Below are 26,834 nucleotides of genomic sequence, written 5' to 3'. Positions count from 1 at the left end.
GGCTATCTATAAATAGGACTTCCTGGTGGCTTACTGAGGTAATCACTTTGCTTTGAGTGAGACCATATTTTCATGTCAATCCCCACTTTGTCTTCTGATTCCTATCTGTGTGAATGCTAAAATGATATTTTTTTTAAACAATATTGTTAAAAAGCAGTAAAATGTGACTTCCTGACTTTAAGCAGTTAATGAAAACATGGGACATGTTACCTGGCCTAGACAGGAAAAATGTGTCTGACTGCCTTAAAGACCTATATACGTATAATTATTTAAGGCTTTTGTAGTATGTATAATGTGCATTATCAGAAGCCATTTTGTTGCAAGCCAGTAATTTACATCAACATTTAATTGGAACACAAAATAGGCAGAAATAAAAATAACCATAGCTACAATGTCCTTTGGAATAAATGTTTTATTCAGATGTTTATCTACACCAATCATGTTGTTCTTGATCACACATTTTTTAAAAGCACAGTTGAATTTGGCTTTATTTACTGAAGAGCAAACATGACTTCAGCAGTCTTAAGATGAGAAAAAAAAACAAGGGGGCCTAAAACCCAAAGCTGACGGTAGCCTTTGAGTGCCATTTGGCCATGGTTGAATCTCTGTGGTTGACCGCTGGCCAGTGTTTTTGTGGCGTGTATGTTGGCATTAGTCGACCCTTACAATGACCAGGCGTGTTGAAGCAGTGGGTGAAAATGAGATGTCCGACTGTCTGCTCAGCCAAGCAATGCATAAAATTCACACATTTATTGGGGGTCTGCTCCAGTTTGTCTTTCTTCTTTTGCACTATAAAAACTGTGCTGCCAACACCAGTGCAGAGCAAAACTTTACAGCACCAGTTGTAACTTTTTCAGCCATGCTTTCTATTCGGGTCTGGGGAGGTAAATGTTGGACTATTGTGTTGTCTGTCCACCACTTTTGTCCAGACGGGGCATCCACATTTAGTCTCCGACAGCCTTGAAATTTGGTAAAGACATTCACAGTTCCAAGAGGATGAATCCTACAACTTTCTACCAGCAGTCGGTGGAATTTCCTCTCATTGAGTCTCTTATGTTCTAGTGTCAACTGAATGGACTAATTCATAAATGTGTGTGCACGTTTATGGGTTCTAGATGGTGTCTTAACAAATTTGATCAGTTTTCCTTTAGTGGCACCTTGAGTTGGAGATTTTTGGTTTTAAGTTAACTGCCTCAAAACTATTGAATAAATCGCATAAAACTTTGGTGCAGACATTATCGCAAAAATGTAGGCTTCAGTAGTCTGAATCAGTCAGATCAAATGAGCATTTTCATACAAGAAATCAAGGAAAACATGTATTAATTACAACGCAGGTTAAATGGAGTTGTACACAACAGCTGGTAGAGCATTTTTGTTTCTCTTTAAATTGAACATATTTTAATATTTCAATGGCTAAACTGCTATTAACACCGAATTAAGTGTATTTACCAGCATATCATGACTGGCATAGATGTTTAGCTGCATGTATATTTCATCATCATCTTTATTGACGGACTCAGGAGTCAGTTAAAAAAAATCATAAATGATGATCTTTGATGCAAAGTCAGATCGCACTCTTAATTCTGCAATCGATTATTCTGACTGGCTACGATGGCTATAGGCTAACCTTGTTAGATAGATGGGATAAGCTCTTCAACGAGCTTACTGGTATCATGGGCAAGTATATGTCAATTATTTTGTTTTTACCGTCATCACAGAGATAACTAAAAGACATACTTTGAATACACATGAAAAACAGAGGAGAGAAACTTGTACATTCCTTAGCAGCACTATGTTCCATTTACGTTGTCAATAAAGACAGAAAATCTAAACCTATTAAAATGTACATGTCGTAAAGTGAGCCCACTGGTTTTAGTTTATATGCATCATGCTGGTGGTAGACGATTAGTGGTACTGGTGTCACGGACAAGACATACAGTCCACTGCAGCACATACTGCTGCTCCCCTATTCTGGCTTGCCATCAGCCACAGCACATGCCACTGACTTACAGCACATGCTGATGCTTCCCAAGTGGCATCAACTAATCTCGGAGTTGCTGATGGGTTTTGCCGCACTAAATATCCACATGATTGGTTGAGTACTCCCAGCATTTACAAGATTTACAGCAAATTTGACTGTCTGGTTGTGTTGCTATACCATGCTTAAATATTTTTGCATTGCTCTCAGGAAGTAGTGGCTACCAGTTTCACCATTATAAACTAGTAAGCTCAGTATTTTAGACAGGAGAGATGGCATTTGATAAAATAAACAAGGGCTATAATGTTTATTTGCAGGGGATATGCTAATAAATTATTATATAACTATGCTGTGATCACTTTTATGATCAAAATAATGTAGGTGTAACCGATGTATAATTGTTTAAAAAACGTTTGACTTTTTCACTCATCTAACTCAAACTTTTTTGTCTCATCTTAATGCAATCTCTGAATCAATTAGCTATCGATGTGTCCTGGATATAGGCTAGCCTCTGAGAGCAAAAGCTAATTTGCATCTGGTCATCTGGTGGAGCCACTGGATATTCAAATAAACAATTTGGGACATTGGGCCCAAAACTTTTTTTCTGTGTGCTCAACTATTCCTTACTGGTGAGCTAGCAACCCGAGCAACAAGAATATAGCTAGAGTTGAAAGATTACTTCCTTGACTGATTTGATAGCTGGGTGTACATGCAGCTATCTGTTTATGGATATTAAGCTCTTGATTAATTTTCTCGACAAATGATAGCCAATATGTTACAGGATTGCATTATACAGCTAATATCCCCGCCCATACAATACTAAGCCTGTCGAAGCATTAGCTATAACCCTGATTACAAGTAGAACTGTGTATAGAAATTAATCTTCTTCTTCAGAACTATGTGAAAACACAAATAGCAAACGAGTCAAGGAACTTTTAAGTCCCTTAAAAATAAGTTCCTGGTACTTTTGGTGGAGCTGTGGCTTTAGTCAATTTCAACCATTGCTTTAATTACAAGTTCACCGTTGACTTACAACTACTTTTGGCGATAAGGCTAACGGTGTTTCATAATAATAAGCAGTGAAAGTAGGTATCAAAGTGCTGAATCTAATATTTAAAGCTTAAACGTTTTCGTGTTGACCCTGTTGCTCTATTTCCATGCTGCTCTTTAAGTGGACACTCCCCCATCTTGTCTACAGACAGAGTGAGTCCAGTCCTGCCACAGGCTGTCGAAACGTCGAAACCGGACAACTCTCCTGTCAAGGTAAATACACGACTGTATTTCAAAACACGGGACTGTAATTCATTCACTTTCCAGGTGTTTTATTAGGTTACACTTGCTTATGAAACGCATCGACTAAGTTAGCAAAGTTTGGTGTTATCATTGTGAGCTGAGGGGCGGACTGCACTAACCCTCAGTGTGAGCAGTAGTTAGCATCCAGCTAGCCATGGTGAGCTAGTGACGCGCGAATGCTAACTGCAACATTGTTTCAAATACGGACATTAAAAACAGTCACAGTTATATAACTTGTAATGTTGCTGCTGAGATGCCTCTGAATTCAAATGACGTTGTTTCGATGTACTTTCTTTGCCTTCGGAAACAATGAGAGGAAGTTTGCTATTTTAAGTTAGCAAAGTCATATAAAACAGTTCTACTAGGGCTAAAAAGAGAGTGTTTATGTGCATTTCACAGATGTATTAAGAATATTACTTTAAGTTTAAGTAATTAAAATACGATGTCCAGCTGTCAGAGGAGTCCCAGTGAAGTTCTGAAGGTTATGTATGAAGCAATCTCAACTAGTGTGTGCTGCTTTTCGCATGTAAACAGTTTTCTGGTTAGTTGCACTCAAACATGTACACGTGTCTAAAGCAATGCATATTAACAGCTCTACTGGATTCTGTTCTGGTTCTCGTTTAACTGTTTTAAGGCGTAAATGTAAAAGGTCTTGTTTTAGGTAGTAATTTGTGGTTCTTGTTGCATTGCGTCATGGGTTCCTGTATATTCAACTATTTTGTGCACTCCATTAAGTCCCATCAATACTTAACAAACTAGTTAGAATTTCCAGATTTCATTAGAAGGATATAAGATAAGCTGATTCTCATAAATCCGCCTCACAAACAACCTCCAAGGGCGAAAGTTCAATCAAAGTTTCTCAAATACCTCTGAATGAAAGCCCTCATTATAGCATGTAAACAATACACTTCTACCTGAGTGTATATTCAAGTCAGTCACTGTTTTCAACAGGTAGAGAGCTTTACTGCAAGAGACAATCAAAGGAGGCTTTCAGCTGCAGAACATCCTACACTCCCTCATCAATATGGGGGCTGTCATCTCTCGGTGGAAGGTTTGTTTCAAATACCCTCATCAATTTTAGCTTTTTACATTATGCAGCATAAAAAACTACATTCATATGGTACAGTACTTGGTAATATGATTTGTGATTTGTTTTGTAAAGGAGCAAGATTATATTTAATCAGTTAGCTTAACTTTAAGTAATTAAGCTTTTGATGCACATGTAGGTCTGTAAATCCAAACTGTAGGCACAAATAATGTTTACTTGCTTTAGAAAGATGTATACACATAACCACAATTATGTTATCATTACTTGTTATATTGGCATGCATAGGCAAACTGAATTACAAAAAGAACAGAAGAACACTCATGATGCATACACAAAATGTGCAGAAGTAGGAAGTTAAAAGAGGAAGTTTCCAGATTATTTTTTAAACATGTTGCTGACTGGTATTTCACAATGTTTGCCCTACAGGCTAAACCATCCACTGTGGAGATTTTGGAAGGGATCGATAAGGTATGCTTAACCTCAGGATAGGTTTCAACAATCCTCTCTTTATTTTCTTGTGTCCTGTTTACATTTAATTGGAGGTAGATTATTTAGTACATCATACCCCTGGATTAGTGCTTCCAAGTTTGCAGATGCCCCCCGCTGTTGAGTTGTTGTGTCCGGACAGTGTCTGGAGAGTCGGGTCCAACACCCTCAAGAGTTGCCTTTTCAAACATGTAGTGAACCAGGCAAGCTCAAAAGGGAAGAGAAATCCTCAACACTTGTTGCCCTGAATTCTCCGGCATTCTTTATTCACATGTTAGCATTTGGGTTCTCACGGACGGCCTTTCTGGCTAATGTCTAGATAGCCCAAAGCATCTTTTGGAGTACTTATGCACAGTGATCTATTTCTGTTCAGACAAAGGTGAAATCTTTCAAATAACATTTTTAGATAGTTTGTATGTATGCCTTATGGTATGGCAAACATTTAGAATAAGGGATGCATGTATAGGAAGTCGATATTGCTTACCGGTATTTACTTCACTGTTGCTTAGAGACCATTTGAGCCTGTTTCTAATAAAGTAAGCTCTGGCAGTCATGTTTCATAAGTGTGCACCTTTTAACATAAGTAATCAGATATGTCAATGAATGCCACATCAGCTTCTCATTAGCTGTCTGATGGAGCTTTGGTGCTCCTCTACTGTTAAGCTAGTGTAAGGTTATTTTCAGCTCCTGCCCTTCGAGACACTAAACTGAAGAGGTCAGGTGGCATTGAAGTTATGAAGCCAAGAGTCTCAAGCCTGTTAGTTTCTTTTAGAAAAATACTTGATTATAGCTACAGTAAAATGTCCTGTGCATGGTTGGACGGCACAGACACATTGATGATGTACTGTAGGGCTGACTGTGAGATCTTTTTATCCAGTGTTTGAGTGACAGACACACATGTTACAGCAGAGCCATAGTGACCAGAGTGGGTCCCATTCTGTTTGCACGCTATTTTCAGATGGTGCATCCTGGTTTACCCTGTGGTGTAATATATGCTTATTAAAAAATACCCTGAATGAGTCATTTGTTAATTTCAAAGAGATACTTGATTACATTTATGTACCTATAGTTGGCTTTTCTACCTGAAGGCTGTGAATTTACAGTAAATATACTTTACAGCTAATCCAAAAAGACTTCTCTTCCTTTGCATCTATTTAAAGACATGAAATACTTCCATTGTGACTTAGAAAACACGGCGAGGATAAAGCATGATTGCCAAGCCCTACTGGAGTAAAGTGAAAGTAAAAATGATCAATAATGATTCTATGGTTGAGAATAAGAGGCACTTTCTCAGAACAATCATTTCAGAACAGCTACAATATTATATTCCCAAGAAGACTGACTTTGACTTATCAACATTTTTTGGGTGAATTGTGTATTTCAAAATATGCAAAAAGTATCCAAAGTCATACTAAGTTTTCAAATGGACGATCAAACAATAAACTGAGTTTGACTTAAATACATCAGATAAATAAAGTTCTTGTGTTTTATTGCTTTTGACATGTAGACAAAGCAGAATGTTACAGTTGTTACAGTGTTTTTGTGTTAAACACAAAGTGTTGTATAGTTTTCAACTTCTTCCTATCCCTTTAACCATGAACTATATTATTTGAGTTATTTATTTGTTGCTAAGGATCATGAGGATCCCGTTTGTTTTTGTTGTTGTTTTTTTTCCCTTTTTTATCGCTTATACTTTTTTATTTTGTGTTTTATCTTACCATTTTCAATATATTGACTAATAGTTTGCTCCACATTATATATTGCTGTTACTTTTGGACCTTTGGAGAATTTGAAAACATAAGCTCAGTGCATGTATTAAACTCTTTTTTTTTTTTTTTCTCCCAGGAAATACAGACCCTTGAGGAGTACGGTGAGAAGTATCAGAAGCAGTTGAAGATATGGGTTGGGCGGCTGATTCTCTACTCATTTCTGCTCTACCTGATCATGTGTATCGTGGTGTATTCCTGGTACCTGCCTGAACAGATGATGGGGCGGCTCATATTGGCTATTCCCTTTCTAATATTTCCTTTAATGTAAGGGCATACAATTTGTTTTTAACATCCATTGCTCCACATTTTCTCAAAGATGTCTCTACAGTGTAACATGTTCCCCTTTGTTTCTTTAGAGTGTGGTTACTTCGAAAACTACTTATAATTATCTTTTCACGGAGAACTGAAAAAAATAGTAAGCTTATTCTTTTCATTTTTACTGTTTGCTATAGAAGATATATATATTGATTATTTGATGTTGAAATTGGTGTTGGTTTTTTTTTGTGTTTTTTTTCAGATGACAAATTAGAGGATCTTAAAGCACAAAAAAGGAAAATAGTAAGTAACTCTTTTATGTTTCTCAAATCTCATACAGTATTCTGTTTGGTCTATAGTTTTGCTTAGACCGGAAATAAAAACTTCCTGTAAGAGCGAAGCATCTTGCTGCTACACATCAATGAATATATATATAATTTTAATAGATTTATCTATTTATAAAGTGTTTTCAATCAAAGTGCTGTACATGGCTTATAAAAACAGACAATATAAAAACATGTAAAAACACAAGACAGGATAGCAGGGAAACGTACAAACAGCTCATGACTCATACACAACAGTAAACAAGTGGGTCTTTAGCTTTACTCTAAAAAAGCATCATCAGAACATGCATGCCTAATGTCCACAGGTAAACTGGTCTATAATGTTGGAGCACAGAAAGTGTCTTCTTGTTTTTATCTTTGGGACACTCAGAAGACCAGTCCCCTAGAAATATAATATATACAATAGCATATTTCTAAAGACTAAGGATCAAGCACTGCACATTTTGCACTTTCAAAGAATAATTCTTATGCCAAAAAGCTGTAATATGACGGGGAAGGGAGCTTTACAAATCAGTGTACGTTGTCCTCGAGATGGAAAAAACACATTTTAATTTCAATACCAAACTTAATGGTTTTTCATTATTTTGTACCCGTTTCTTCTTGAGATTTTCTCTCTAATGTAATAAAAAAAAACTCTGTCAGCTAAAGAGATCAACCAACCGACCTTTTCGAAAACAATTGCTCATGTGAGTCTCACACTGGTCAGAAAAATGAGAGAAACAATTTAAATCTCCTCATCTCTATAGAACTCATTGTAATTTTGTATCTCGTGGAGTAAAGGCTTTATTTGCTAATATAAGAACAGCTCATAATGATGCTCTCAGCATTTCCAGCTAGATACTTGCTAATATAGCATCTATACAGACAGTGTTTGATAGGTACAGTGACTTAACCCGCCCTACTAATGTCGCTTTAATTAATAGCATTTAGTGCAGGAAAGAAATAAATCTGAGAAATTGCTTGTCATCCTCTGTCAAGTCTAATAACTTTCAATAATTAGTGCTGATGGATTTTCACACTCTCCATTATCGAAGTAGTGAATGTAATTATTCTTCATATTAAATGTAAACATTAAGGAATGTTAGTACATGATTTAAATGAAGATGTACATTCGGGTAACTTCAGGCTGCACTTTCTCAGTCAAGTAAACTTTGAATGTTATGGTAGGTGATTCTGAGATATTAATGTGTGTTTATAAAACTACTATTAATTATATCAGTTGATCATTTAATGATTACTCTGCAAAGGAGCCATTATAGGAATAATTTCACTGAGTAATGTCTTGGAAAAATGCATTTCTCTTTATATCTCTTCTGACTGTTTTTGTCCAGCTTGAAGAAGTTATGGAAACTGAGACGTATAAAAATGCTAAAATGATTCTGGAGAGATTTGATCCTGATTCCAAGAAAAAAATGGTGAGTTATGTTGTTATCATTTAAAAGATAATGTAACATTATGTAGGTGTGTTCCATACTGAAAAACATGCTCTAACGTCCTCTTGTTTTGTGTAAAGGAGCTGGAATCCACTCCAGTTGGACCACAGATGACTCCAAAACCAGGACAAGGTAGCAATAAGTTCTTAAGAGGTGTATTCTTTTTCCTACTCTCTCACCAAGTTTGAATATTGTTAAAATTCCTGCAATGGTTTCTGTGTTAGAGCTTCGCCAGCGCAATGTCATCCCCAAAACCCCCACACTGGTGGTGAATAGTGGAGGAGCTGCTACACGCCCTCCTCTTGCCTCTGGGCCCACCTATCCTGGCCGATCTTCCCACTCTGCTCCAGGTGGACCCCCAGAGAGGGGCCTTTCGGCTATAGCTGCTCAGCAGAGCTTGATGAGGAGGCCTGTGACCCCTGGAACACCTGTTCCAGGAATCGGTGAGTTACCTGCACACAGGGGGACCACATCATAATGTGGTCGATTAAGGTGTGATTTACTCTTCCCTGGCTCTGTGTCCCCAGTTGCTCAAGGCCCTGTGGTGTGTGTGTTGTCAGAAAGGTGGTATATATTATACAGAAGTTGTAATGGGTAATTATATGAATGTAGTTTTAAATATCTTACTTAAAGGTTCATCCTCTTTCAAACAAGGTAAGAATTGTGAACTAAAATTATAAGTAGGCAAAACTTAAATATCGTCAGAATATTCACACATGGGATATGATGCTTTTTTCCTTTCATTTAAAGCTGCTTTCAAAGATTTCAAAAGCCAGCCAACACCATTTAATATTTTCCCTTGAACAGTTGTTAGAAACAGATGACATCTGTGGCATGTAGAGGGATTGAATATTCATTGTGAATTATTTCTGGACTATGAACTCTCAATAGAAGATGCAAACAGTAAAGAAAACATGTTTCTAGAGGAAGCCGCATGCTGCAATTGCCATGTGGAATGCCAACTGTGAAGTATGCACAAATCAGGATTACATTAACTATGATTAATTAGCCAGACCTGCATTTGTTCTCTGGGCAATAGTGGTGGAATCTCACTAAATGTCTTTTAATGCTCGGTGAAATTGCCTTTGGCATCGGGAACACCTCACAAATGGTTTACACGACTTGATGTTATCACCCTCTTCTGTGGAAAATTGAAAGTGAAAAGCAATTTGATACAAAGAGTCACCACAGAGTTTCCATATGTTGGTAAATTAATAACCAGCAGGATACCAAGACTCTGCCAAGTCTCACAGAAATGACCAGTCATCTTCCTATGATTGCTCTTGATGTTAGATTATATTAATTACTACTCGCCAAAACAGCAGGGATTCTGGACGTGCTTTGCAACTGAGATCCAGCGTTCAGTCATTAAGAATAAAGGGGTAGAGTTTTGAGTAAAATTCATCATGGTTTGTGCAGTTAACTGTGAGTCTCAGCCTCAAGATTTCCCTGAGCTTTAACTGTAAGCGGGCCAGCTTGCAGTGCAGAATGTGCTTAAGACTTCAGACTGTGTCTAACAGCCATTGATGTTGTGCTTTAACAGGGATGCACCCTCCAGGCCCACCCCTGGCCAGACCCGTGCTCCCAAGGGATCGAGGCGCTATGGACAGAGTCATCGAGTATCTTGTTGGCGATGGCCCTCAGAACAGGTACAAAATCTCTGCTTTTCACTGGACACATTCTCTTTTCTAGTTACATATTTGAACGTGTTGTATGGACAGTTTCCTACCTTGGAATGATTTTGGATAAGTACCATAAATTAATTCTGATGCAAGAACTAAATAAAGGAAACTGACTATGTATTCCTTATGTAGCTAATGATTAAATGAGAATCATTTCCAACGATTAACAGTGAATTATCTTGCTGCTCTGTATGCTCTCATAACTCCATTGTCTTTCTTTTCTTATAGATTTGCTCTCATATGTCAGCAGTGTCTCTCCCATAACGGCATGGCATTAAAGGAGGAATTTGAATACGTTGGTAAGACTTGGAGAAACACAAACACTCTTTGTCAGTCACCATCAAACACTGTGCCTTCATTTGCCCTCTAGCATTTGGCAGTGTAGTATATCATATGGCTCTTAAATGCCTCTGCCACTAGCGACCCTTGTAAGCAAAAATGCAACAAGATTGAATATGCAAACGAGTGCTACACATCAATCTGAAATGTTTATGCTTCTCAGGCATCTTTTGTCATTGCTTCCTATTCATGTATATTAATCCATGTCTGTTTGAAAATGTGTAAGCAAAGTGACATACACCATATGTCTTATTTGTGTTGTTTCAGCCTTCCGATGCGCATATTGTTACTTCTTGAACCCTGCGAGAAAGACCAGGCCTCAGGCACCCCGACTGCCCGAGGTCACAGGAGAGCAGAAAGAGTCATCTGATGCCCCCTTACCAGCGTCTGCTGCTGACGTAGATGAAGACCACTCTGTTTTAGGTAAGGGCAGGATTTGTCTACATGTGATATGGACCTGTGAAGTGTAGTGGTCATTGATGGTTTACCAATAAAAGAACAAAAAATCACATTTAAATACTATTTAGCATATTCTATAGTTTTCTATTTGTCTTTCTCCTACCTTCTTTAGTCTTATATTTGTTGTAAATCTATGCACATCTAAATGGAACTATTATCTGCAATTACAGAGAAAAGCAAGCTTGCTGACGTCTCTGCTGAAACAGACCCCCAAGGGCCGGGCACACCAACGACCACAGAGCCCAGCTGTGCGTCAGACAGCCAGAGCACTCCAGAGTCACAAGATCCATCCTCAGAAAAATCCGATGGAGAGCAAGATTTGTCTGCCATGGAGGTGGAATAAAAAAAGGTGGTGTAGTGATTTCAACACTTGTAATGCTGGATCTTTGAAGAAATAGCAGTTAACTTGTAAGCTAATGCCGTGAGTTGGAATAACACAGGAATAAACCAGCATCTGATGTGATTATTCTTTTAAACTTACAGAACAGAATGTCCTTTTCTTTTGAGAAATGCTTTTATAGTCAGCACAGTAGTTATGAATTGAAATATATAGAGCATGGCATTTGGTAGCATCACCAAACGATCCTCTTATCCAATATGGTGACATGTCCAGCCCAATTTCACAATGTGTAATGGAGGGCGTTTAGGATTAAGATGGTATGGATGTTACAAAAAAAAATCCCCATATATCACAGGAAAAGTTAAAGTTTTCTATATTTTCCATATTTTATTTATTTTGGAATATTTTTGGATGATTCTAGCTTAATTAATTGGAAACTGCTGAAACAAAACAATAACTTGTGTGGGTAAATAAAATTGTATTTATGGGAAATTATTTATTAATAGTTTACTGTAATGCTATGCCATTCATGACAGTGTTTACGAGGCTACTTTGCTACACGGTAGTGCTAAAAACATGTTTACACAACCTTGATACAATGATAGGACTGCACAGTTATTTATTGCTTAAAGGGAGGAAATGAGATTTATGCCAGTACTGTGCACCTGCCCAAAGTGCCTTTTATAAGATGTAAGTGTCTGCTTCAGAGTATTGTACATGAAACCTATTTACATACAGACAGTAATGTCATTTAAGTGTTTACAGACAGAATGTGTTCGTTGAATGTCAGAATCCATTTGCTGTATGAATAATAAATAAACTTTTCAGAAAATATACACAAAGGGATGTGTTATTTTTCATATAGGGATAAAGTCAGGAATTATTTGACTGATTTTGCTCCAAATAATAAAAAAAAAAGATAAGATTTAAGATAAGATACCTTTATTGTCACTGCACAAGTGCAACAAAGCAAGCCGTTGGCGCAAACTGGGAAGATGCCTAATATCAGTAGTTAAATATACAAATATTAAAACCCAAACTAAACCTGCCAATATACAGATGTAAAAATGTTTATATACAGAATGAAATAATACAATATAATTTACAATGAGGTTAGAAACATGACATGCTGAGTTTAAAATGAAAGAATTTTAAAGATATTCCATATCTGAACATCAAAATATGATTAAAAGATTAAGAAATGTGTTGCTCCTATATTTCCCTGCTTCCTGTATAATGTCATGTATTTTAAATCCCTGCTTTATTTCTCCTCTGGTCAGCTTCTAAACAAGGAGCATGTTTAAACGGTCTGTTTTCATTAGCAGGCCAATTTTAGCTTGTGATCATTTTATTTTAGCTCATTGATCATTTGAGACAGCGTAAGATAATGGTGCTGACACGGAGACCAACCAGTCTTGATTGCTTGACCCTCTTCATTTGCAACAAGAAAGTCATTGCGGCTACAAACTTGCTTGCTGCCATCACATGACCCTTTTTTTCCCCTGAAGATAAACCGTAAACTATTGGTGAGGTCAACAGCCCACATCTTCTATGGGTTTTGATAATGTATGTTTACAGAGACGTGACCTCCCGGGCCTTGTAATGCATCAATGTGACACCGACAGTAACGCCTGATTCCACCGTGTGCTGTTTGAGGTTGACCTCTGACAAGAGCCAAACTGGGAAAAAAATGGGACATCAATAGGACAACATTTGGATTTTTTTTTTTTTTACACTGTTGGGAGGTTGTCCAGTATACATAGCCTGCACGCATGTGCATCCTCATAAGTAATATATCACCAAAGATCTCTGCTTCTGTGGTTTCAAAATGTATGTTTGAGTATTATGTTTGATTCCACCACACAGAATTGTTTTTGACTTTTTGGACTTGAGAGCAGAATTATCATCCGTCTGCAGGATTTTCGACTAAGTTTTCTTCTTCGGCTTTATTATTTCATGCATGGACAGGGATCTGGGGATTAAACAGTACGGTTTGATCTTGACTATTAAAGTTTAAAAAATACTCCTTAGGTCATTTTTATGTGGTAAACAGTGGGAACATCAGTTTTTTTAGTTTGGCCCTTTCTCTTATTAGGGTGTTCATACTGCAGACATCTTAGCCCCTAATTGACTCATCTAAACCTCTTATAAGTACATCTAAAAGAAATACAACAAAAGATGCACTCAGGATTCTGTGTCCAATTGTCCAAACTCTCTTAGGATTACATCTGAATTGCTATCATGGAAACACTAATTGATTTTCAAGGATGACAAATGACACACAAAGCCCCAGTGCCAGGGTAATTCTGTGCAAGCGAGGAAAATGTACAGTGGTGCTGTCCCAAGGTTCATAGTTCTTTTCATACTCATCTCTCACATGTGCATTCGAGGCCACTTGACATAAATTTATACTGATCTTTTATTTATACCCAGAAAAAATGGCAGATAAGAAACATAAGTGTTCTTGATATTGTGTTTTGTCATATCTAGCAGCCAAAGATTGAAATCCTGCGAAACAATTTTCTGAAGAAATGAAAGAGCGTGCCCTCCTGAACCCTGGAGGAAAATAACCCCACGGTGCGAGGCGGAATATGAAACAGAGGCACAGAATAAGTAAAATAGACAAGTGCACCAGGCTTGTCACTTTTCCATTTGCTGCCCCCGAGCGTGAGCACTTCAAAATTCTCCTCATCTCGGCGAAAGACCTTCATCGTTATGCTCTATCTACTGTACTGAATACGAAAAAAAGTACCATATCAGACAGGGTTAATAAGGAAGGGAGTTTTAAAAGATTTACACTGTTTCTGTCTATCTCTATCTCTAAGAGGAACGCAACAGGAAGGACAACAAAGGCATAAATATACACAGCAAAAAACATTGTGTAGTGGAGACGGTGTGGAAAACACTGAGATGAGCGTCACAGAAACAGTTAACATGTCATATCAGACATCACTATTGGCTCTTGACAACAGCATCATTACACAGTAATAAGAGCACAATCTCCTTCAGAGAAGCATTAAAATCAAATTAGAGGATACAAGAGCCTGCCTTGATGAGCTGCGAGGGGCGATGCTTCCCGAGCAGTGGATCTCTGGTTATTACCGGAGCTCTTTAGCTGCTCGAGGCTTGAATTGCCACTTGACAAAGTTGAGCAGCTTTTCACAAAAGGTCATCAGCTTCCAAGAAATTAGTTTTTTAAATTCAAGTCATTTGAAACCCACACACACTCAGGATGGATGGCTTTCCATTTTTTCCCCCTCCCTCATGTTCTATCTGTCAAAGCCATGAATGCATGCGGCTGAATTCATGATGCCGACAATAAAGCACTGCACTGTAGTTTATACCAGAGTGACATTCAGGGATCAGAGAGCATTGTCATTCTCTGTCCTATCTTGAACTCATTACACCACTGAGCGATGACATCTGTTTGAGCACTCGCACAGTTTGACAATTATTAGGGCAAACAGTCCTCTGTTATTTAAATGCTAAACTGGGGAAGGCACACTTTCAGAAAGAAAACACAGACATGATACATATATGTTTCAGTATAGCATTAAAACACTTCAAATGAATATGATTTATTGGGCTGTTTGTACTTTTAATGCTCCTCTACATGCATAATTTCTGTGCTTGACAATTGATATATTGATTAATTTTATGTAGTGTTAGGATATAACATGCCCTCAAAATCAATAACATAAAAACATGTCTAACCTAAATTTACAAGTCCTGTCATATGAAGTAGCATAATTCAGCTATAGAGCAGCGTAAATGACAAAAAAACCCTTTGTTTTCTTGCTGTTTTACTAAAGTTTTGCATATTTTTGTGGAGATGTTTACAAAACTGCTGTAAACAGAAAAGGTAGGGGTAGAAATGGAAGGCCAAGACAACACACCCGTGCCACTACCTCATGTGGAAATCATACAAAGCATCCTGCAGGCAGCAGGTTCATTTTATAGCTTCATCTATTACCACACTGTCATTGTTAATTGTCTTCTTTTTACCTCTGCAGGATTCTCCAAATTGGTCCTATCGAATGTGACAGGAGGAAGAGCATTAAGCATCTGACAAGATGATATCTAAGTTCAATTTCCTTCTCCTCACCTGATTTATACCTGCGGCAGATCATTTTCTTTTCTGTCATAAAGACCTCTATAAATCAGTGGTGCTTATGGAAGCACTACAGAACAGGGTCTCTGGATTTGTATCCCCTGTGTTTGCTATTAGGAAGCCATTACAGCCACATTTTCCTCCTTCAAACAAAAATGATCAAATCTAATACTGGCAAGATTAGAGAGATAAAGAGAGAAAGCGCTGGCGGAGATGTTCAACACAGGGCCCTATCTAAACAATATGCTCTAAACTCAATAAAAACAGGGCTTTTTGCTGGTGACACCATTATCCATCTGTTTGGACAAAATTGCTGTATCATGGTATAAATCTGCGACACAAGTGACATATCCTCTAAAATAAAAGGGAACATTAACTGCTCTATCTTCTAGAGGCCATGGGACTGGCTGGCTATAAGCTCAGTCAAGTGTGATGGCAGTTATACTGTGTTTTACTAGACTGCAGACAATTATACTTTGCTCCTCTCCCCTAAGAAGACAAACTGCCATGGCTTCAGCTGAAATGATTTCAAATAGATTTTCCAAAATGTCTGTCGCCAGATTGCTTCCATACATTATTTCACTTAAATGGAGAGAAAAAAAGAGGGAGCAAATCCACAAATCAATCACAACGGCCCACTTTACCAGATGGAAAGACGAGAGCTCCCAGTGTGTGTGTGTGTGTGTGTGTGTGTTGAAGACCTGCAGAGAAGGACAGTTATAGGATGTGCACAGTCCTGTCTCTGCTATGTGTCTCACTCATCTTGAAGGATGACATAGACTATCTACTTTCAGTGGTTAGCTGGCGGTGCTGTAAAAGTGGAATAATGTATAATGAACTGACCTGCTGACTTCTGGCTAGTTAAAAAAAACGAGTTCATTTTTCAACCACATTTAATCCCTTAAAATAACAGGGAAATGCAATTATAATAAACATATCAGGGAACACAAAAATGTTCAGTGTATGTAGCATGTAAAAATACTGAATTTGAATCTAGATTTGAACTGTTTATATGGTGTATAAATATTGCCTTGAAACACAGCAACATGCATAGAAGGCTAAAAATAAAATGATCTATATATGATAATAACATTACCTAAAACCCATTTAGCATCCAAACAAAAAGATAAGGTAAGCTAAAATCAGAAATAGGTCCTTATAGAAAGTGGCATGAAAAGCTGAGGAGTTTAAAACTAAAAGCCTAAAGCTATAACCTACAATAACAGAGCTTAAATACTTAAAGATATTCTGTAATACTACTGGATGTAGCCCAAGTGGGTTTGTTACAAATGTTTGACACCTACTTTAAAAACAAGCTTCCCATATATTTGTTTTTCAGTCTACATTTGTTTATTCTAAGGGTTGGGAAGGCGGGATTTGTGCTCGCATCACATCCAATCAGGACCATAGACTGTATCAGGACACGCCCATTTACGCAAACTCTGTGTTACGCTAACGGTCTGAGGAACGCTGTCAACATAAAGTGGTTTCTAAGTTAGTTCACGTTATATTTCTGATAAAAGTAAACATGTAATTTATTAAACCGAGGAACTGTTGAATTAAAATGAAGGCTAAGCTGTAATAGCGGGTCAGGAGAGAAGAAGCATCCCTTAAAGGAAGACAATTCGTAAAAATTTGCCAACGCCACCTAGCTAGCTTACAGGTTAGCTCAACAGGTGACGCAGCGGGGCGGTATCAGGAAACAATTTAAATGGTAACTTTAGTTAAATTAACTTGAACAGCTTTACGTATTGTTGGTGTACTTATCCTTTTTATTTCACCCATAGGAGCAGACTGTCAGGGAATCAACACCAGTTACGAAGTTGCCCGGACAATGTTACAGTAAGTGTCCAAAAACTTCTTAAACAGAAAATTATGTCTGTCGTCACCATGGGGTTATATTATCAGTGTAGAAATGGTCTATCTTTTAAAAGGCAACATATGGCCCGAGGTACTGTATAAAGAAAGAGAAAAAGAAAAAAACATACATATGGGTTGTACATACAGGCCAGTTTAAAAAAAAGTTACTCCAATGGGATCCATTGGATTGTATTTGATATTTTAAGAGATACCTGAAGCAGCATGGACACCATATCTTCAAGCTGCAGTGCTGAGATCAATCTAAATGCTTGTTAAAACTGCCTGGCCTTTGGAGGACAAGAATTAGTAATTACCGTATGGATTAAGTTGAAGTGTAGCCCAAATATCCCCAGGATCAATACAAAACATGTTTGGTAGTTATGTTGCTGATTGTGTCACTCTACCAAAGACAATTTTAGCAGTGTATAACAGATACACTCTAATTGTTCCTGCTTACTTGAGTGTCCCCTCTAAGTTTTACATATGTTTTCTAATTTAGCAAATGACAAGAGAGAAATGAGTACAGCGTTACATACATTTTTGTTTTTTATTTTTGCAATTGCCTTGTGCACTCATTTTTATGCGTTCCGATTCACTTCTCAATTCAATTCAAATACTTAGTCTGTCCCCTGGGTTGCAATTTGAGGTAAACTGGATTCACAAATATAATAACAAGACCAAACAATTTATTCATACACATAAAGGCGATAAAAAACAATACTTCCTTCATGATAAAAGAATAATAAAAAGTTTACAAACAAAAAGTCAAAACTTACTGCCCACCCACAGCTTACAATCAAATGTCCAATTAGAATCTAAAACCTTGTGTTGAATTTGAGACTGCTTTTTCTTTGCTCCCAACCTAAGATTCATTATGCTTTTAGTTTTGGAGAATGTACTGTAAATTAGAAATATGTAACTCTGACATCTAGCGTTTAAAATGTGTACTGCAGTCTAATTTGAAAACATTGGAGAGCACTGCTTCCCCCCCTTTGAGTCGATGCTCACACAGGTTGCCATGTGGTGGACACTGAAGCTTCAGTGTTTATCCAGCTCTGCATCGGTCTTGAAACCTTTCTGCGTTCTAACCTCTCTCCATTTTTCAAAAGTATCTCCATTATATATCCTAGTTTTACAACGTTGATGGTTGTGGAGCTTATTAGAAAAAAGTCAAGGCTTTTTAGATCGTGTAGAATCATTATATGAACCAGTTCGCTTGCTCGCTTGCTTGCTTCCATTGATGGGGGCGAGGGGCGTCCGAAACGGCTGTGTGGGGGTGCCTTAAAACTGCTGCATTGTTGTTAGATAAGACATCACTTCAACATAGCGTGTTTCCTTAATGTCTGACAATAAGGTAATTTTATGATTTATTTGAATAGATATCTTACATATGGCTCCTTTAACTAAAACTTATATAATTATAATTATATAATTATTGAACTAGTACATGCAGACAACTGCATTGTGTTTTCCATGTTTTATGGTTGTCTTGTCTAACATGTTCTGTAATTTGACATTGGACACAAAAGCTGTGTTGTAGCAGGACTTCTTGACTCTAACATTAGTAAACTTGACTTGGTGTAGAAACCCTGATGTAGGTGTGTTATGAGTATTCAGCCCTCTCTTCCAACGTTGCTGTCATGGCCTCTTGGTAGCATTCTGATAGATACAAATTGTGATGCATGAACTGTGATCCCCAAATATCATATTTGAATCATATTTCAAATATAAATTATTTCAAAATTATTTGATTTTAGTTTTTTTATCCCTTGATTTGGAGCTCTAATGACATATTATATGACAAAACGTCAGTTTTAGAGTGTATAGAACATGATCATGTTTGGATTTAAGCTCATTTTGGTGCAACAATGCAATGCACAACAGATATAAAGGAGCTACCCAGTGCAGGTGAATAAGGGAAACATGGTACATGTGATCTGTTCCACATTTGTGATTGTAAATATATGAAAGACGAAAGCATAAAGCATAGACTCCAATTGTCTTCGGAAAAAAAAATATGTTTAACGAGAATTAATTAAACTATGACAAAAATACGCAAAAGACATGTTGCCAATTTATTTTTTTGTGCCGAAAATCTTAAGGAAAGAATTCCCCAAAATTCTCAAATACTGAATAGAAACTGATGAGTTTAATGAAAATATCTCAATGAAACTGAAGTAATACAACTCTGATACACTTAATATGTACAAAGATCACAATGATTTGATAATTAATTCAAAGACCTCCACAAATCCTATATTGCCTAAAAGCCAATAAAACAGTCACACACATGCACTTCGACAATGCTACATTCAGCATTACAGTCATGCACATTTATTACATTTACTCTGGATAGCTCAAACAACCATGCATGACTCAATTCATCTCTGTTTTGTGCAGGGAAGTGCAGTATTGTGTGTGAGATTAATATGAAAAACCTGCCACAAATGTACAAAAAAAATCTGCTGATTTGAAACAATATCTAAAATGAAAGAGCTGGTTCACATTTTTCATATTTTTTAATGAAAGAATTATAGCCTTTCATTGCTTTTTCTCATTATTTTGACTTTCTTTGTGTATCTTACATACTATGTCTATTTCAGTGTTATGGCTGGATGAAGATGTACAGTGGGTACGGAAAGTATTCAGACCCCTTTACATTTTTCACTCTTTGTTTCATTGCAGCCATTTGCTAAAATCAAAAAAGTTCATTTTATTTCTCATTAATGTACACTCAGCACCCCATCTTGACAGAAAAAAAACAGAAATGTAGAAATTTTTGCAAATTTATTAAAAAAGAAAAACTGAAATATCACATGGTCATAAGTATTCAGACCCTTTGCTGTGACACTCATATTTAACTCACATGCTGTCCATTTCTTCTGATCCTCCTTGAGATGGTTCTGCTCCTTCATTGGAGTCCAACTGTGTTTAATTAAACTGATTGGACTTGATTAGGAAAGGCACACACCTGTCTATATAAGACCTTACAGCTCACAGTGCATGTCAGAGCAAATGAGAATCATGAGGTCGAAGGAACTGCCCAAGGAGCTCAGAGACAGAATTGTGGCAAGGCACAGATCTGGCCAAGGTTACAAAAGAATTTCTGCAACACTCAAGGTTCCTAAGAGCACAGTGGCCTCCATAATCCTTAAATGGAAGAAGTTTGGGACGACCAGAACTCTTCCTAGACCTGGCCGTCCAGCCAAACTGAGCAATCGTGGGAGAAGAGCCTTGGTGAGAGAGGTAAAGAAAAACCCAAAGATCACTGTGGCTGAGCTCCAGAGATGCAGTAGGGAGATGGGAGAAAGTTCCACAAAGTCAACTATCACTGCAGCCCTCCACCAGTCGGGGCTTTATGGCAGAGTGGCCCGACGGAAGCCTCTCCTCAGTGCAAGACATATGAAAGCCCGCATAGAGTTTGCCAAAAAACACATGAAGGACTCCCAGACTATGAGAAAGAAGATTCTCTGGTCTGATGAGACCAAGATTGAACTTTTTGGCTTTAATTCTAAGCGGTATGTGTGGAGAAAACCAGGCACTGCTCATCACCTGCCCAATACAATCCCAACAGTGAAACATGGTGGTGGCAGCATCATGCTATGGGGGTGTTTTTCAGCTGCAGGGACAGGACGACTGGTTGCAATTGAAGGAAAGATGAATGCGGCCAAGTACAGAGATATCCTGGAAGAAAACCTCTTCCAGAGTGCTCAGGACCTCAGACTGGGCCGACGGTTCACCTTCCAACAAGACAATGACCCTAAGCACACAGCTAAAATAACAAAGGAGTGGCTTCGGAACAACTCTGTGACCATTCTTGACTGGCCCAGCCAGAGCCCTGACCTAAACCCAATTGAGCATCTCTGGAGAGACCTGAAAATGGCTGTCCACCAACGTTCATCATCCAACCTGACAGAACTGGAGAGGATCTGCAAGGAAGAATGGCAGAGGATCCCCAAATCCAGGTGTGAAAAACTTGTTGCATCATTCCCAAGAAGACTCATGGCTGTACTAGCTCAAAAGGGTGCTTCTACTCAATACTGAGCAAAGGGTCTGAATACTTATGACCATGTGATATTTCAGTTTTTCTTTTTTAATAAATTTGCAAAAATTTCTACATTTCTGTTTTTTTTCTGTCAAGATGGGGTGCTGAGTGTACATTAATGAGAATAAAATGAACTTTTTTGATTTTAGCAAATGGCTGCAATGAAACAAAGAGTGAAAAATGTAAAGGGGTCTGAATACTTTCCGTACCCACTGTACACTGCTCTACTTTTTGCCCTTTTTAACAGATCTGTGCTTGGCCCATAGTTATGGCAAAAATGCTATAGCCTTGCCCTATAACTTGTACCCCAAAAGGATCAGTTTAATGTAGCTTAATAACTTTCCCCTCTGGGGATCAATAAAGTATTATCCTATTATCCTAACTGCTACATAAACATTTAAATCAGTGGTGCTCAACCTTGCCCAACTCTGGAAGCCACATTGAAGGAAAATATTTTTTTAAGAGCCACAATCCAAGAAATGCTGCACCTTCAGTTGTGATTGTGGTAACTTTTTCTTGTCCAATGTCAAACTTTGCTGATGCTTCCAGTACAGCATATTTGATCTCCATGCCCGTTGTTCCATTTTTGCAGCGGAACCATGTCAAGCAGTTCTTCTGTAATGTCATAATGACTGTCGATTGCTCGGACAAAGATGAGTAATTGTGGCATGTGGTTTATATCCAGGCTTTCATCCATTGCAATGCTGACAAACCCAGCAGATATTAGATATAAATATTAGTAGAATATTTTCAATAGATAGATAGATAGGAACTTTATTAAACCCGTGGGAAGGTTCCCCTAGGGAAATTCAGATTCCAGCAGCAGGGAGCACCAAAGGATAGAACAGCACACAGACACAAAACATTAAAATAAAAACAAATATACTGTTCACAGTAGCAGCAATAGACATGTTTAAAAATATATGTACAGATTTATATTAAAAATAGCAGCAGCAATAAATGTAGAAGCAGCTGTTCTCTGTAACATCGGATGCCCTCCTAGCCGAGAAAAGTAGTAGTCAGAAAGTTGAAGTTTTTTTTTACCTCTCGTTTCAGGTGATTTTTTTCTCAGGAAACAATGTAGGGATATGAAATCCTTCACTATTTCTCTATATAGTTTCACGTTTTTAATCAGTTTTTGTAGGATACCTCTGTAGCTCTTTCACTAGTATTGGTGTGGAAGAGTGAACAGTTTGGTTCTGTTTTGCTAACTTGTCAGCCCTTAGCTTCTCACCTTTTCGAATGTCAGTACTGAAGATAAGAGATAAGATAAGATAATCCTTTATTCGTCCCACAACGGGGAAATGTACAGTGTTACAGCAGCAAAGAGCAAAGATTGCAAACAAAGAAGAACACACGGTGCACAATTTAGATAAAACTTTGTTTTTTTTGTGATGGTGCTGCAAATTAGACGTTTTGTGAAGTTACGTTATCACAAAGCAGGCAGTTAGATTGGACATGAAGAAAGACTCGAGTTCCCAGGTCTCTTTAAATGTTCGGTATTCCTCTTCATACTTGCAATTCTGCTGTTGTTTTGCCATTTGTAGCTCCGTGATGTGTCAGTTATCCCAGTGAGTTTGCACTTGTCTCGCGCACCAGAAAACAGAGCATGAGACCTGGGACAGATTGTGATTGATTGGTTGATACAACTGAGGTTGGTATTAGATTGATGTGATTTACATGTATCAATTCTGCTGACAATGTTTCCCTTTTTTTTCTTTTACTTTTCTTGCAAATAGGACTTAAAGAGCCATAGTGAGAGGGTTCATAGTCGAGAGTTGTTGAGTATCACTGATTTAAATCCTTGCCTCTACATTTTGTACATATTCAGGAAAAAGAAAGTGAAGGAGATATGTCATAACTTTTTCTAATTGGCGTCGTATGACATTATTATTATATGCATGCATTAAAATAAAATCACCAAACCAAATCATTGATATTTTAAAAATTACGCTGCATAAGGTTAATAGTGTTTATTTTCAGTCCTCCAAAAAACTTGGGCAGTTACTGAAACTCCAAAAATGGTGATATAATGATAGATGAACCACAGCAGAACAATGCATCACAAAAATGTTTTGATAATTTGCAATGCAATGTGTAATATTGAAATAATCTAACATCCAAACTTAAATTTTTCTTCAGCTTTTAACAATAACATTCATTAGTCCAAACACAATAAAAGTTACATTGCATCAGGTCTTGCTTTGAACCATAGTTACAAAGACATACATAAGACATAATACATATGATGTAAATCATCTTTCCCTCATCCTAATAGCAATAAATGTAACATTTTTAAAATGTGTATGTCCAGTTGTAAAAATGAACATTGCATACAAATTGAGTGAAATGCAGAAATAGAAAGAACTTATCACAACATTATCACAATACCATTATGTAGGATACAATGAACAGTAGATTTGACTGTATCTTTTGTTAGTTGTATTTCTACTTATACTCACATACGTTATGAGTCACTGATTGATATGATGTTTATAATGATCTCTGGATTACAGCAGCAGCCTTTAGAAACGTTTCTTCTGAAACCATAGAAATGGAAATAGCAAATGTAGCTTGATGTTTTTAAGTGCTGTCGTCACTATAAAACTGGTTGAGAGTCTGTTTATTATGAAGGGTTTTTTAGAGGATCTTGCATGAAAAGCCCTCTGGGTCCTCTTGTAGTCTGAGAAAAATCAAAAACAAAAACAAAACAAAGAAGGTGGCAGCACAAAACATGGGAGATGGCAGTTCAAAGCAGCATTTAACAAAATTTGTATACTGTTTTTCAGTGTTTATGACATTGCCAACAGGGTGACAGCCCCAGACAACATTCATGGAAGTAATTATCTCAATAAAGCCTAGGTACAACAACAATCCAGTGCCTCTTCTTTGTGGACATTAGCCTGTTGGCACTGCTGTGCTGTGACTGTGCGCCAGATAGTCTTTTACTGTGATATTCCCTGTTGCCAACCATAATTAATTGCTTTACAGTCTTCGAGGCCATAATGCTCATCAGTTATTAATTAGAAATTCATTTTGCTGAATAAATAATGCTTATGATTGATGATGAAACTTGTAATTAGGTTCTTGGAGTAATTCACAGGGGAGCGAGCCTTTACACTTGAATCCAGGCTATTAAATACTGCTCATTTAAGGGACTGCTATACCTCTTGTCATAAAGCTGGGCTTACTAGCATCTGGATTCAGGGAGCAGGAACATGGGTTGTGATTCACAAAGGTTATGTTAGACTACCTGTCTCTCCAACGAATCATGATCCTTCATGCTACCTGAGCTCTTTTGTTCTAGAAAAGTAATCTACTTATTCCCAAAGCGCCATATTAGGATGACACAAGAACCAGTTATCAAGTTCAAAATAACAGGCTAGTGTTTTCACCAAAGGCACAACTGATTAGGTTATTACCAATATGTGTCCTTTCAAACATGTAGCATCGTTGCTATGCTACAAAGGTCTCATGGGTCCTCTGATGCATCATATAGCCTACAGTCCTTTTAAATGACGAGAGAGAACTGTGAAAACTCAAGCCATCTATGGCTCACTATTGATTTTACACAGAAGACCAGGCCATTTTTGATAGCCTTTTTGATATATTTTCTTGCAACCACCGGTCCCTTTGGAGTTTTGTGGAAAATAAACCAGTCAATATACACCTATTAGGATTTCTTGATCTGACTCCATAAACCTATGGGGTACACTGTTTCCGATGCTTATTGCATCATAATAGCAGAGAGACCAAATGCTATTTGTAAGATGAACATTCAACAATTTAATGGCTTCTCTTGGACCAATTAACATGATTGACCAGCAGTAGAGAAAAAGAAAGGTCTACACAATGCCACTCAACAAAAAGACTGCGGATAAAAACAGAAGCTGATGATGGTGTATCCTCATCAGGCAAGAATACAACTAGTCCTTTTCACCTGTCATCACGGCTGGGAGTGAGCAATGGTAACCCCCCACTCCTCCTCCCTTTAGCAAACCAGTATCTGCCCTATTAGCAATTTATAATGGAGATCAAGAAGTAGTCAGTGGAGAATGAAGACAACTGTCTGCACCCAGTCCTAATTGGCTTTATGTTCTCTTTCTGATAAATGGCTCGCAACTACTATAGCGTCCCGTGGATTTTATTGCCCTAATAGGACTCAGTAACTGGATTTACTCACAGATATCGGGTCAAAAAGGACATAGAGAGCAAAAATGTTAATTAATATCAATAATGGCCAATTATTAGTTTGACAGAGGGATCCAAGCTAGCTGTGTGCTCTAATGACTCTGAGCTAAGTTGAAGGGAAACACTGGCGAATTAGCATAACTGTGTATGCACACTCCATGGAGGTGCCCAGCAAACATCTGTTATGTTAGAAATTCAAATAGAATTCCTATTAGTAACCCTGGCTGTGGTTGCATAATCAGTCATTCTTCTCTGGCCATTTTTGAGGCGCTAACAATGCCCCTGTGACTGGTGGAACTCCTCCCTTTGGGCTTTCCAATCAAATTTGGCCCCATGTGGACCAGGTCCTAACAACAGACGAGGCAATGCGGACATCTGAGGGGGGCTTTGTGCTCTGACAGGAGCTCAGTCTATCCACCCATGACACATGAACGAAGAAAGGGAAACTGTTATTTATTTGAATATAGCAGATAGGAGTTAAGGAATTAATGTTGAGATATGGCTTTTAGACCTACTGGGATGCAGCTACTTATTTTTCTGCCTCCTTTGTGTGTTTTTATCTACATGCAAAGTGTATTTGGATGCACTGAATTGTTTGCAAGTTGTGTTTCTGCCACAAGTTTAAACTTTAACACTGAACAAATTCATTTATTATGAAGTATGGTTAACGGAGATTGTATTTATTTATAGTGAGGTCATCTGAAGACAACATCTTTAGGATATTGAAAACAGAAAATATTCTGCTAAGGAATAGATTTTCTATTTGGAGTTTGTAATGTTTGTTCTCAGTATCTTGTGGGAATTACTGCATACAACTGTGTAGATGCTGGCAGGAGCACTTTCTTTGTAATCAATGCCTGCTGTTTTGCAGAATAAATGCCCTCAAAGACAAAAATCATCAACATCCAAGATCCATCATTGACATTTCTATGCAAACACATAAGATAAAAATGAAATCCAACTATCGTGGACTGTATTGAGTTTCCTTGAATGGCTATTGAGTAATTTCCCCCACTGGCACATGCATGTTAAAAAATGGTGGAATAACAAGGGGTGAACAATCTCATGTGCCTTATTCTTTACTCCACTTCCTAAACAAAAAAAAATCAATAGCATTGTCACATTTGTGACCATTATTACAGCCCCTAAAACCAATGGATTAAAGTGTGCATCCATCTTTCTGTCAGTGTGGCAGTTGCAA

General features: G+C 37.6%; 1 protein-coding gene and 1 long non-coding RNA gene across 3 annotated transcripts in view; both read left to right on the top strand.

Moving 5' to 3' along the window:
• Positions 1 to 3,125: 3,125 nt before the first annotated feature.
• lnpa (limb and neural patterns a) lies at positions 3,126 to 12,268 on the top strand. Of its 2 annotated transcripts, none has more exons than XM_061054489.1 (13): positions 3,126 to 3,241; positions 4,223 to 4,322; positions 4,746 to 4,787; positions 6,651 to 6,838; positions 6,931 to 6,989; positions 7,092 to 7,132; positions 8,505 to 8,588; positions 8,687 to 8,738; positions 8,831 to 9,049; positions 10,150 to 10,255; positions 10,517 to 10,587; positions 10,895 to 11,050; positions 11,257 to 12,268. In XM_061054489.1, exons 2-13 carry the CDS (start codon positions 4,296 to 4,298, stop codon positions 11,427 to 11,429), a joined length of 1,218 nt encoding a protein of 405 aa, XP_060910472.1. In that variant the 5' UTR covers positions 3,126 to 3,241; positions 4,223 to 4,295; the 3' UTR covers positions 11,430 to 12,268. The 2 variants fall into 2 exon arrangements, with proteins under 2 accessions (XP_060910472.1, XP_060910473.1); XM_061054490.1 differs by having other exon boundaries at positions 3,184 to 3,213; positions 4,203 to 4,322.
• Positions 12,269 to 17,293: 5,025 nt separating this feature from the next.
• The window catches only part of LOC132986550 (uncharacterized), a 65,034-nt gene continuing 55,493 nt past the window's right edge, over positions 17,294 to 26,834 (top strand). Inside the window, exon 1 of the long non-coding RNA XR_009675527.1 lies at positions 17,294 to 17,379. This is a non-coding gene — a long non-coding RNA (uncharacterized LOC132986550). The remainder of the gene's footprint in view (positions 17,380 to 26,834) is intronic.

Source organism: Labrus mixtus, chromosome 13 (assembly GCF_963584025.1).
Source record: "Labrus mixtus chromosome 13, fLabMix1.1, whole genome shotgun sequence".
In the NCBI taxonomy this organism is placed as follows: domain Eukaryota; kingdom Metazoa; phylum Chordata; class Actinopteri; order Labriformes; family Labridae; genus Labrus; species Labrus mixtus.
This window is presented reverse-complemented; position numbering and strand designations above follow the sequence as displayed.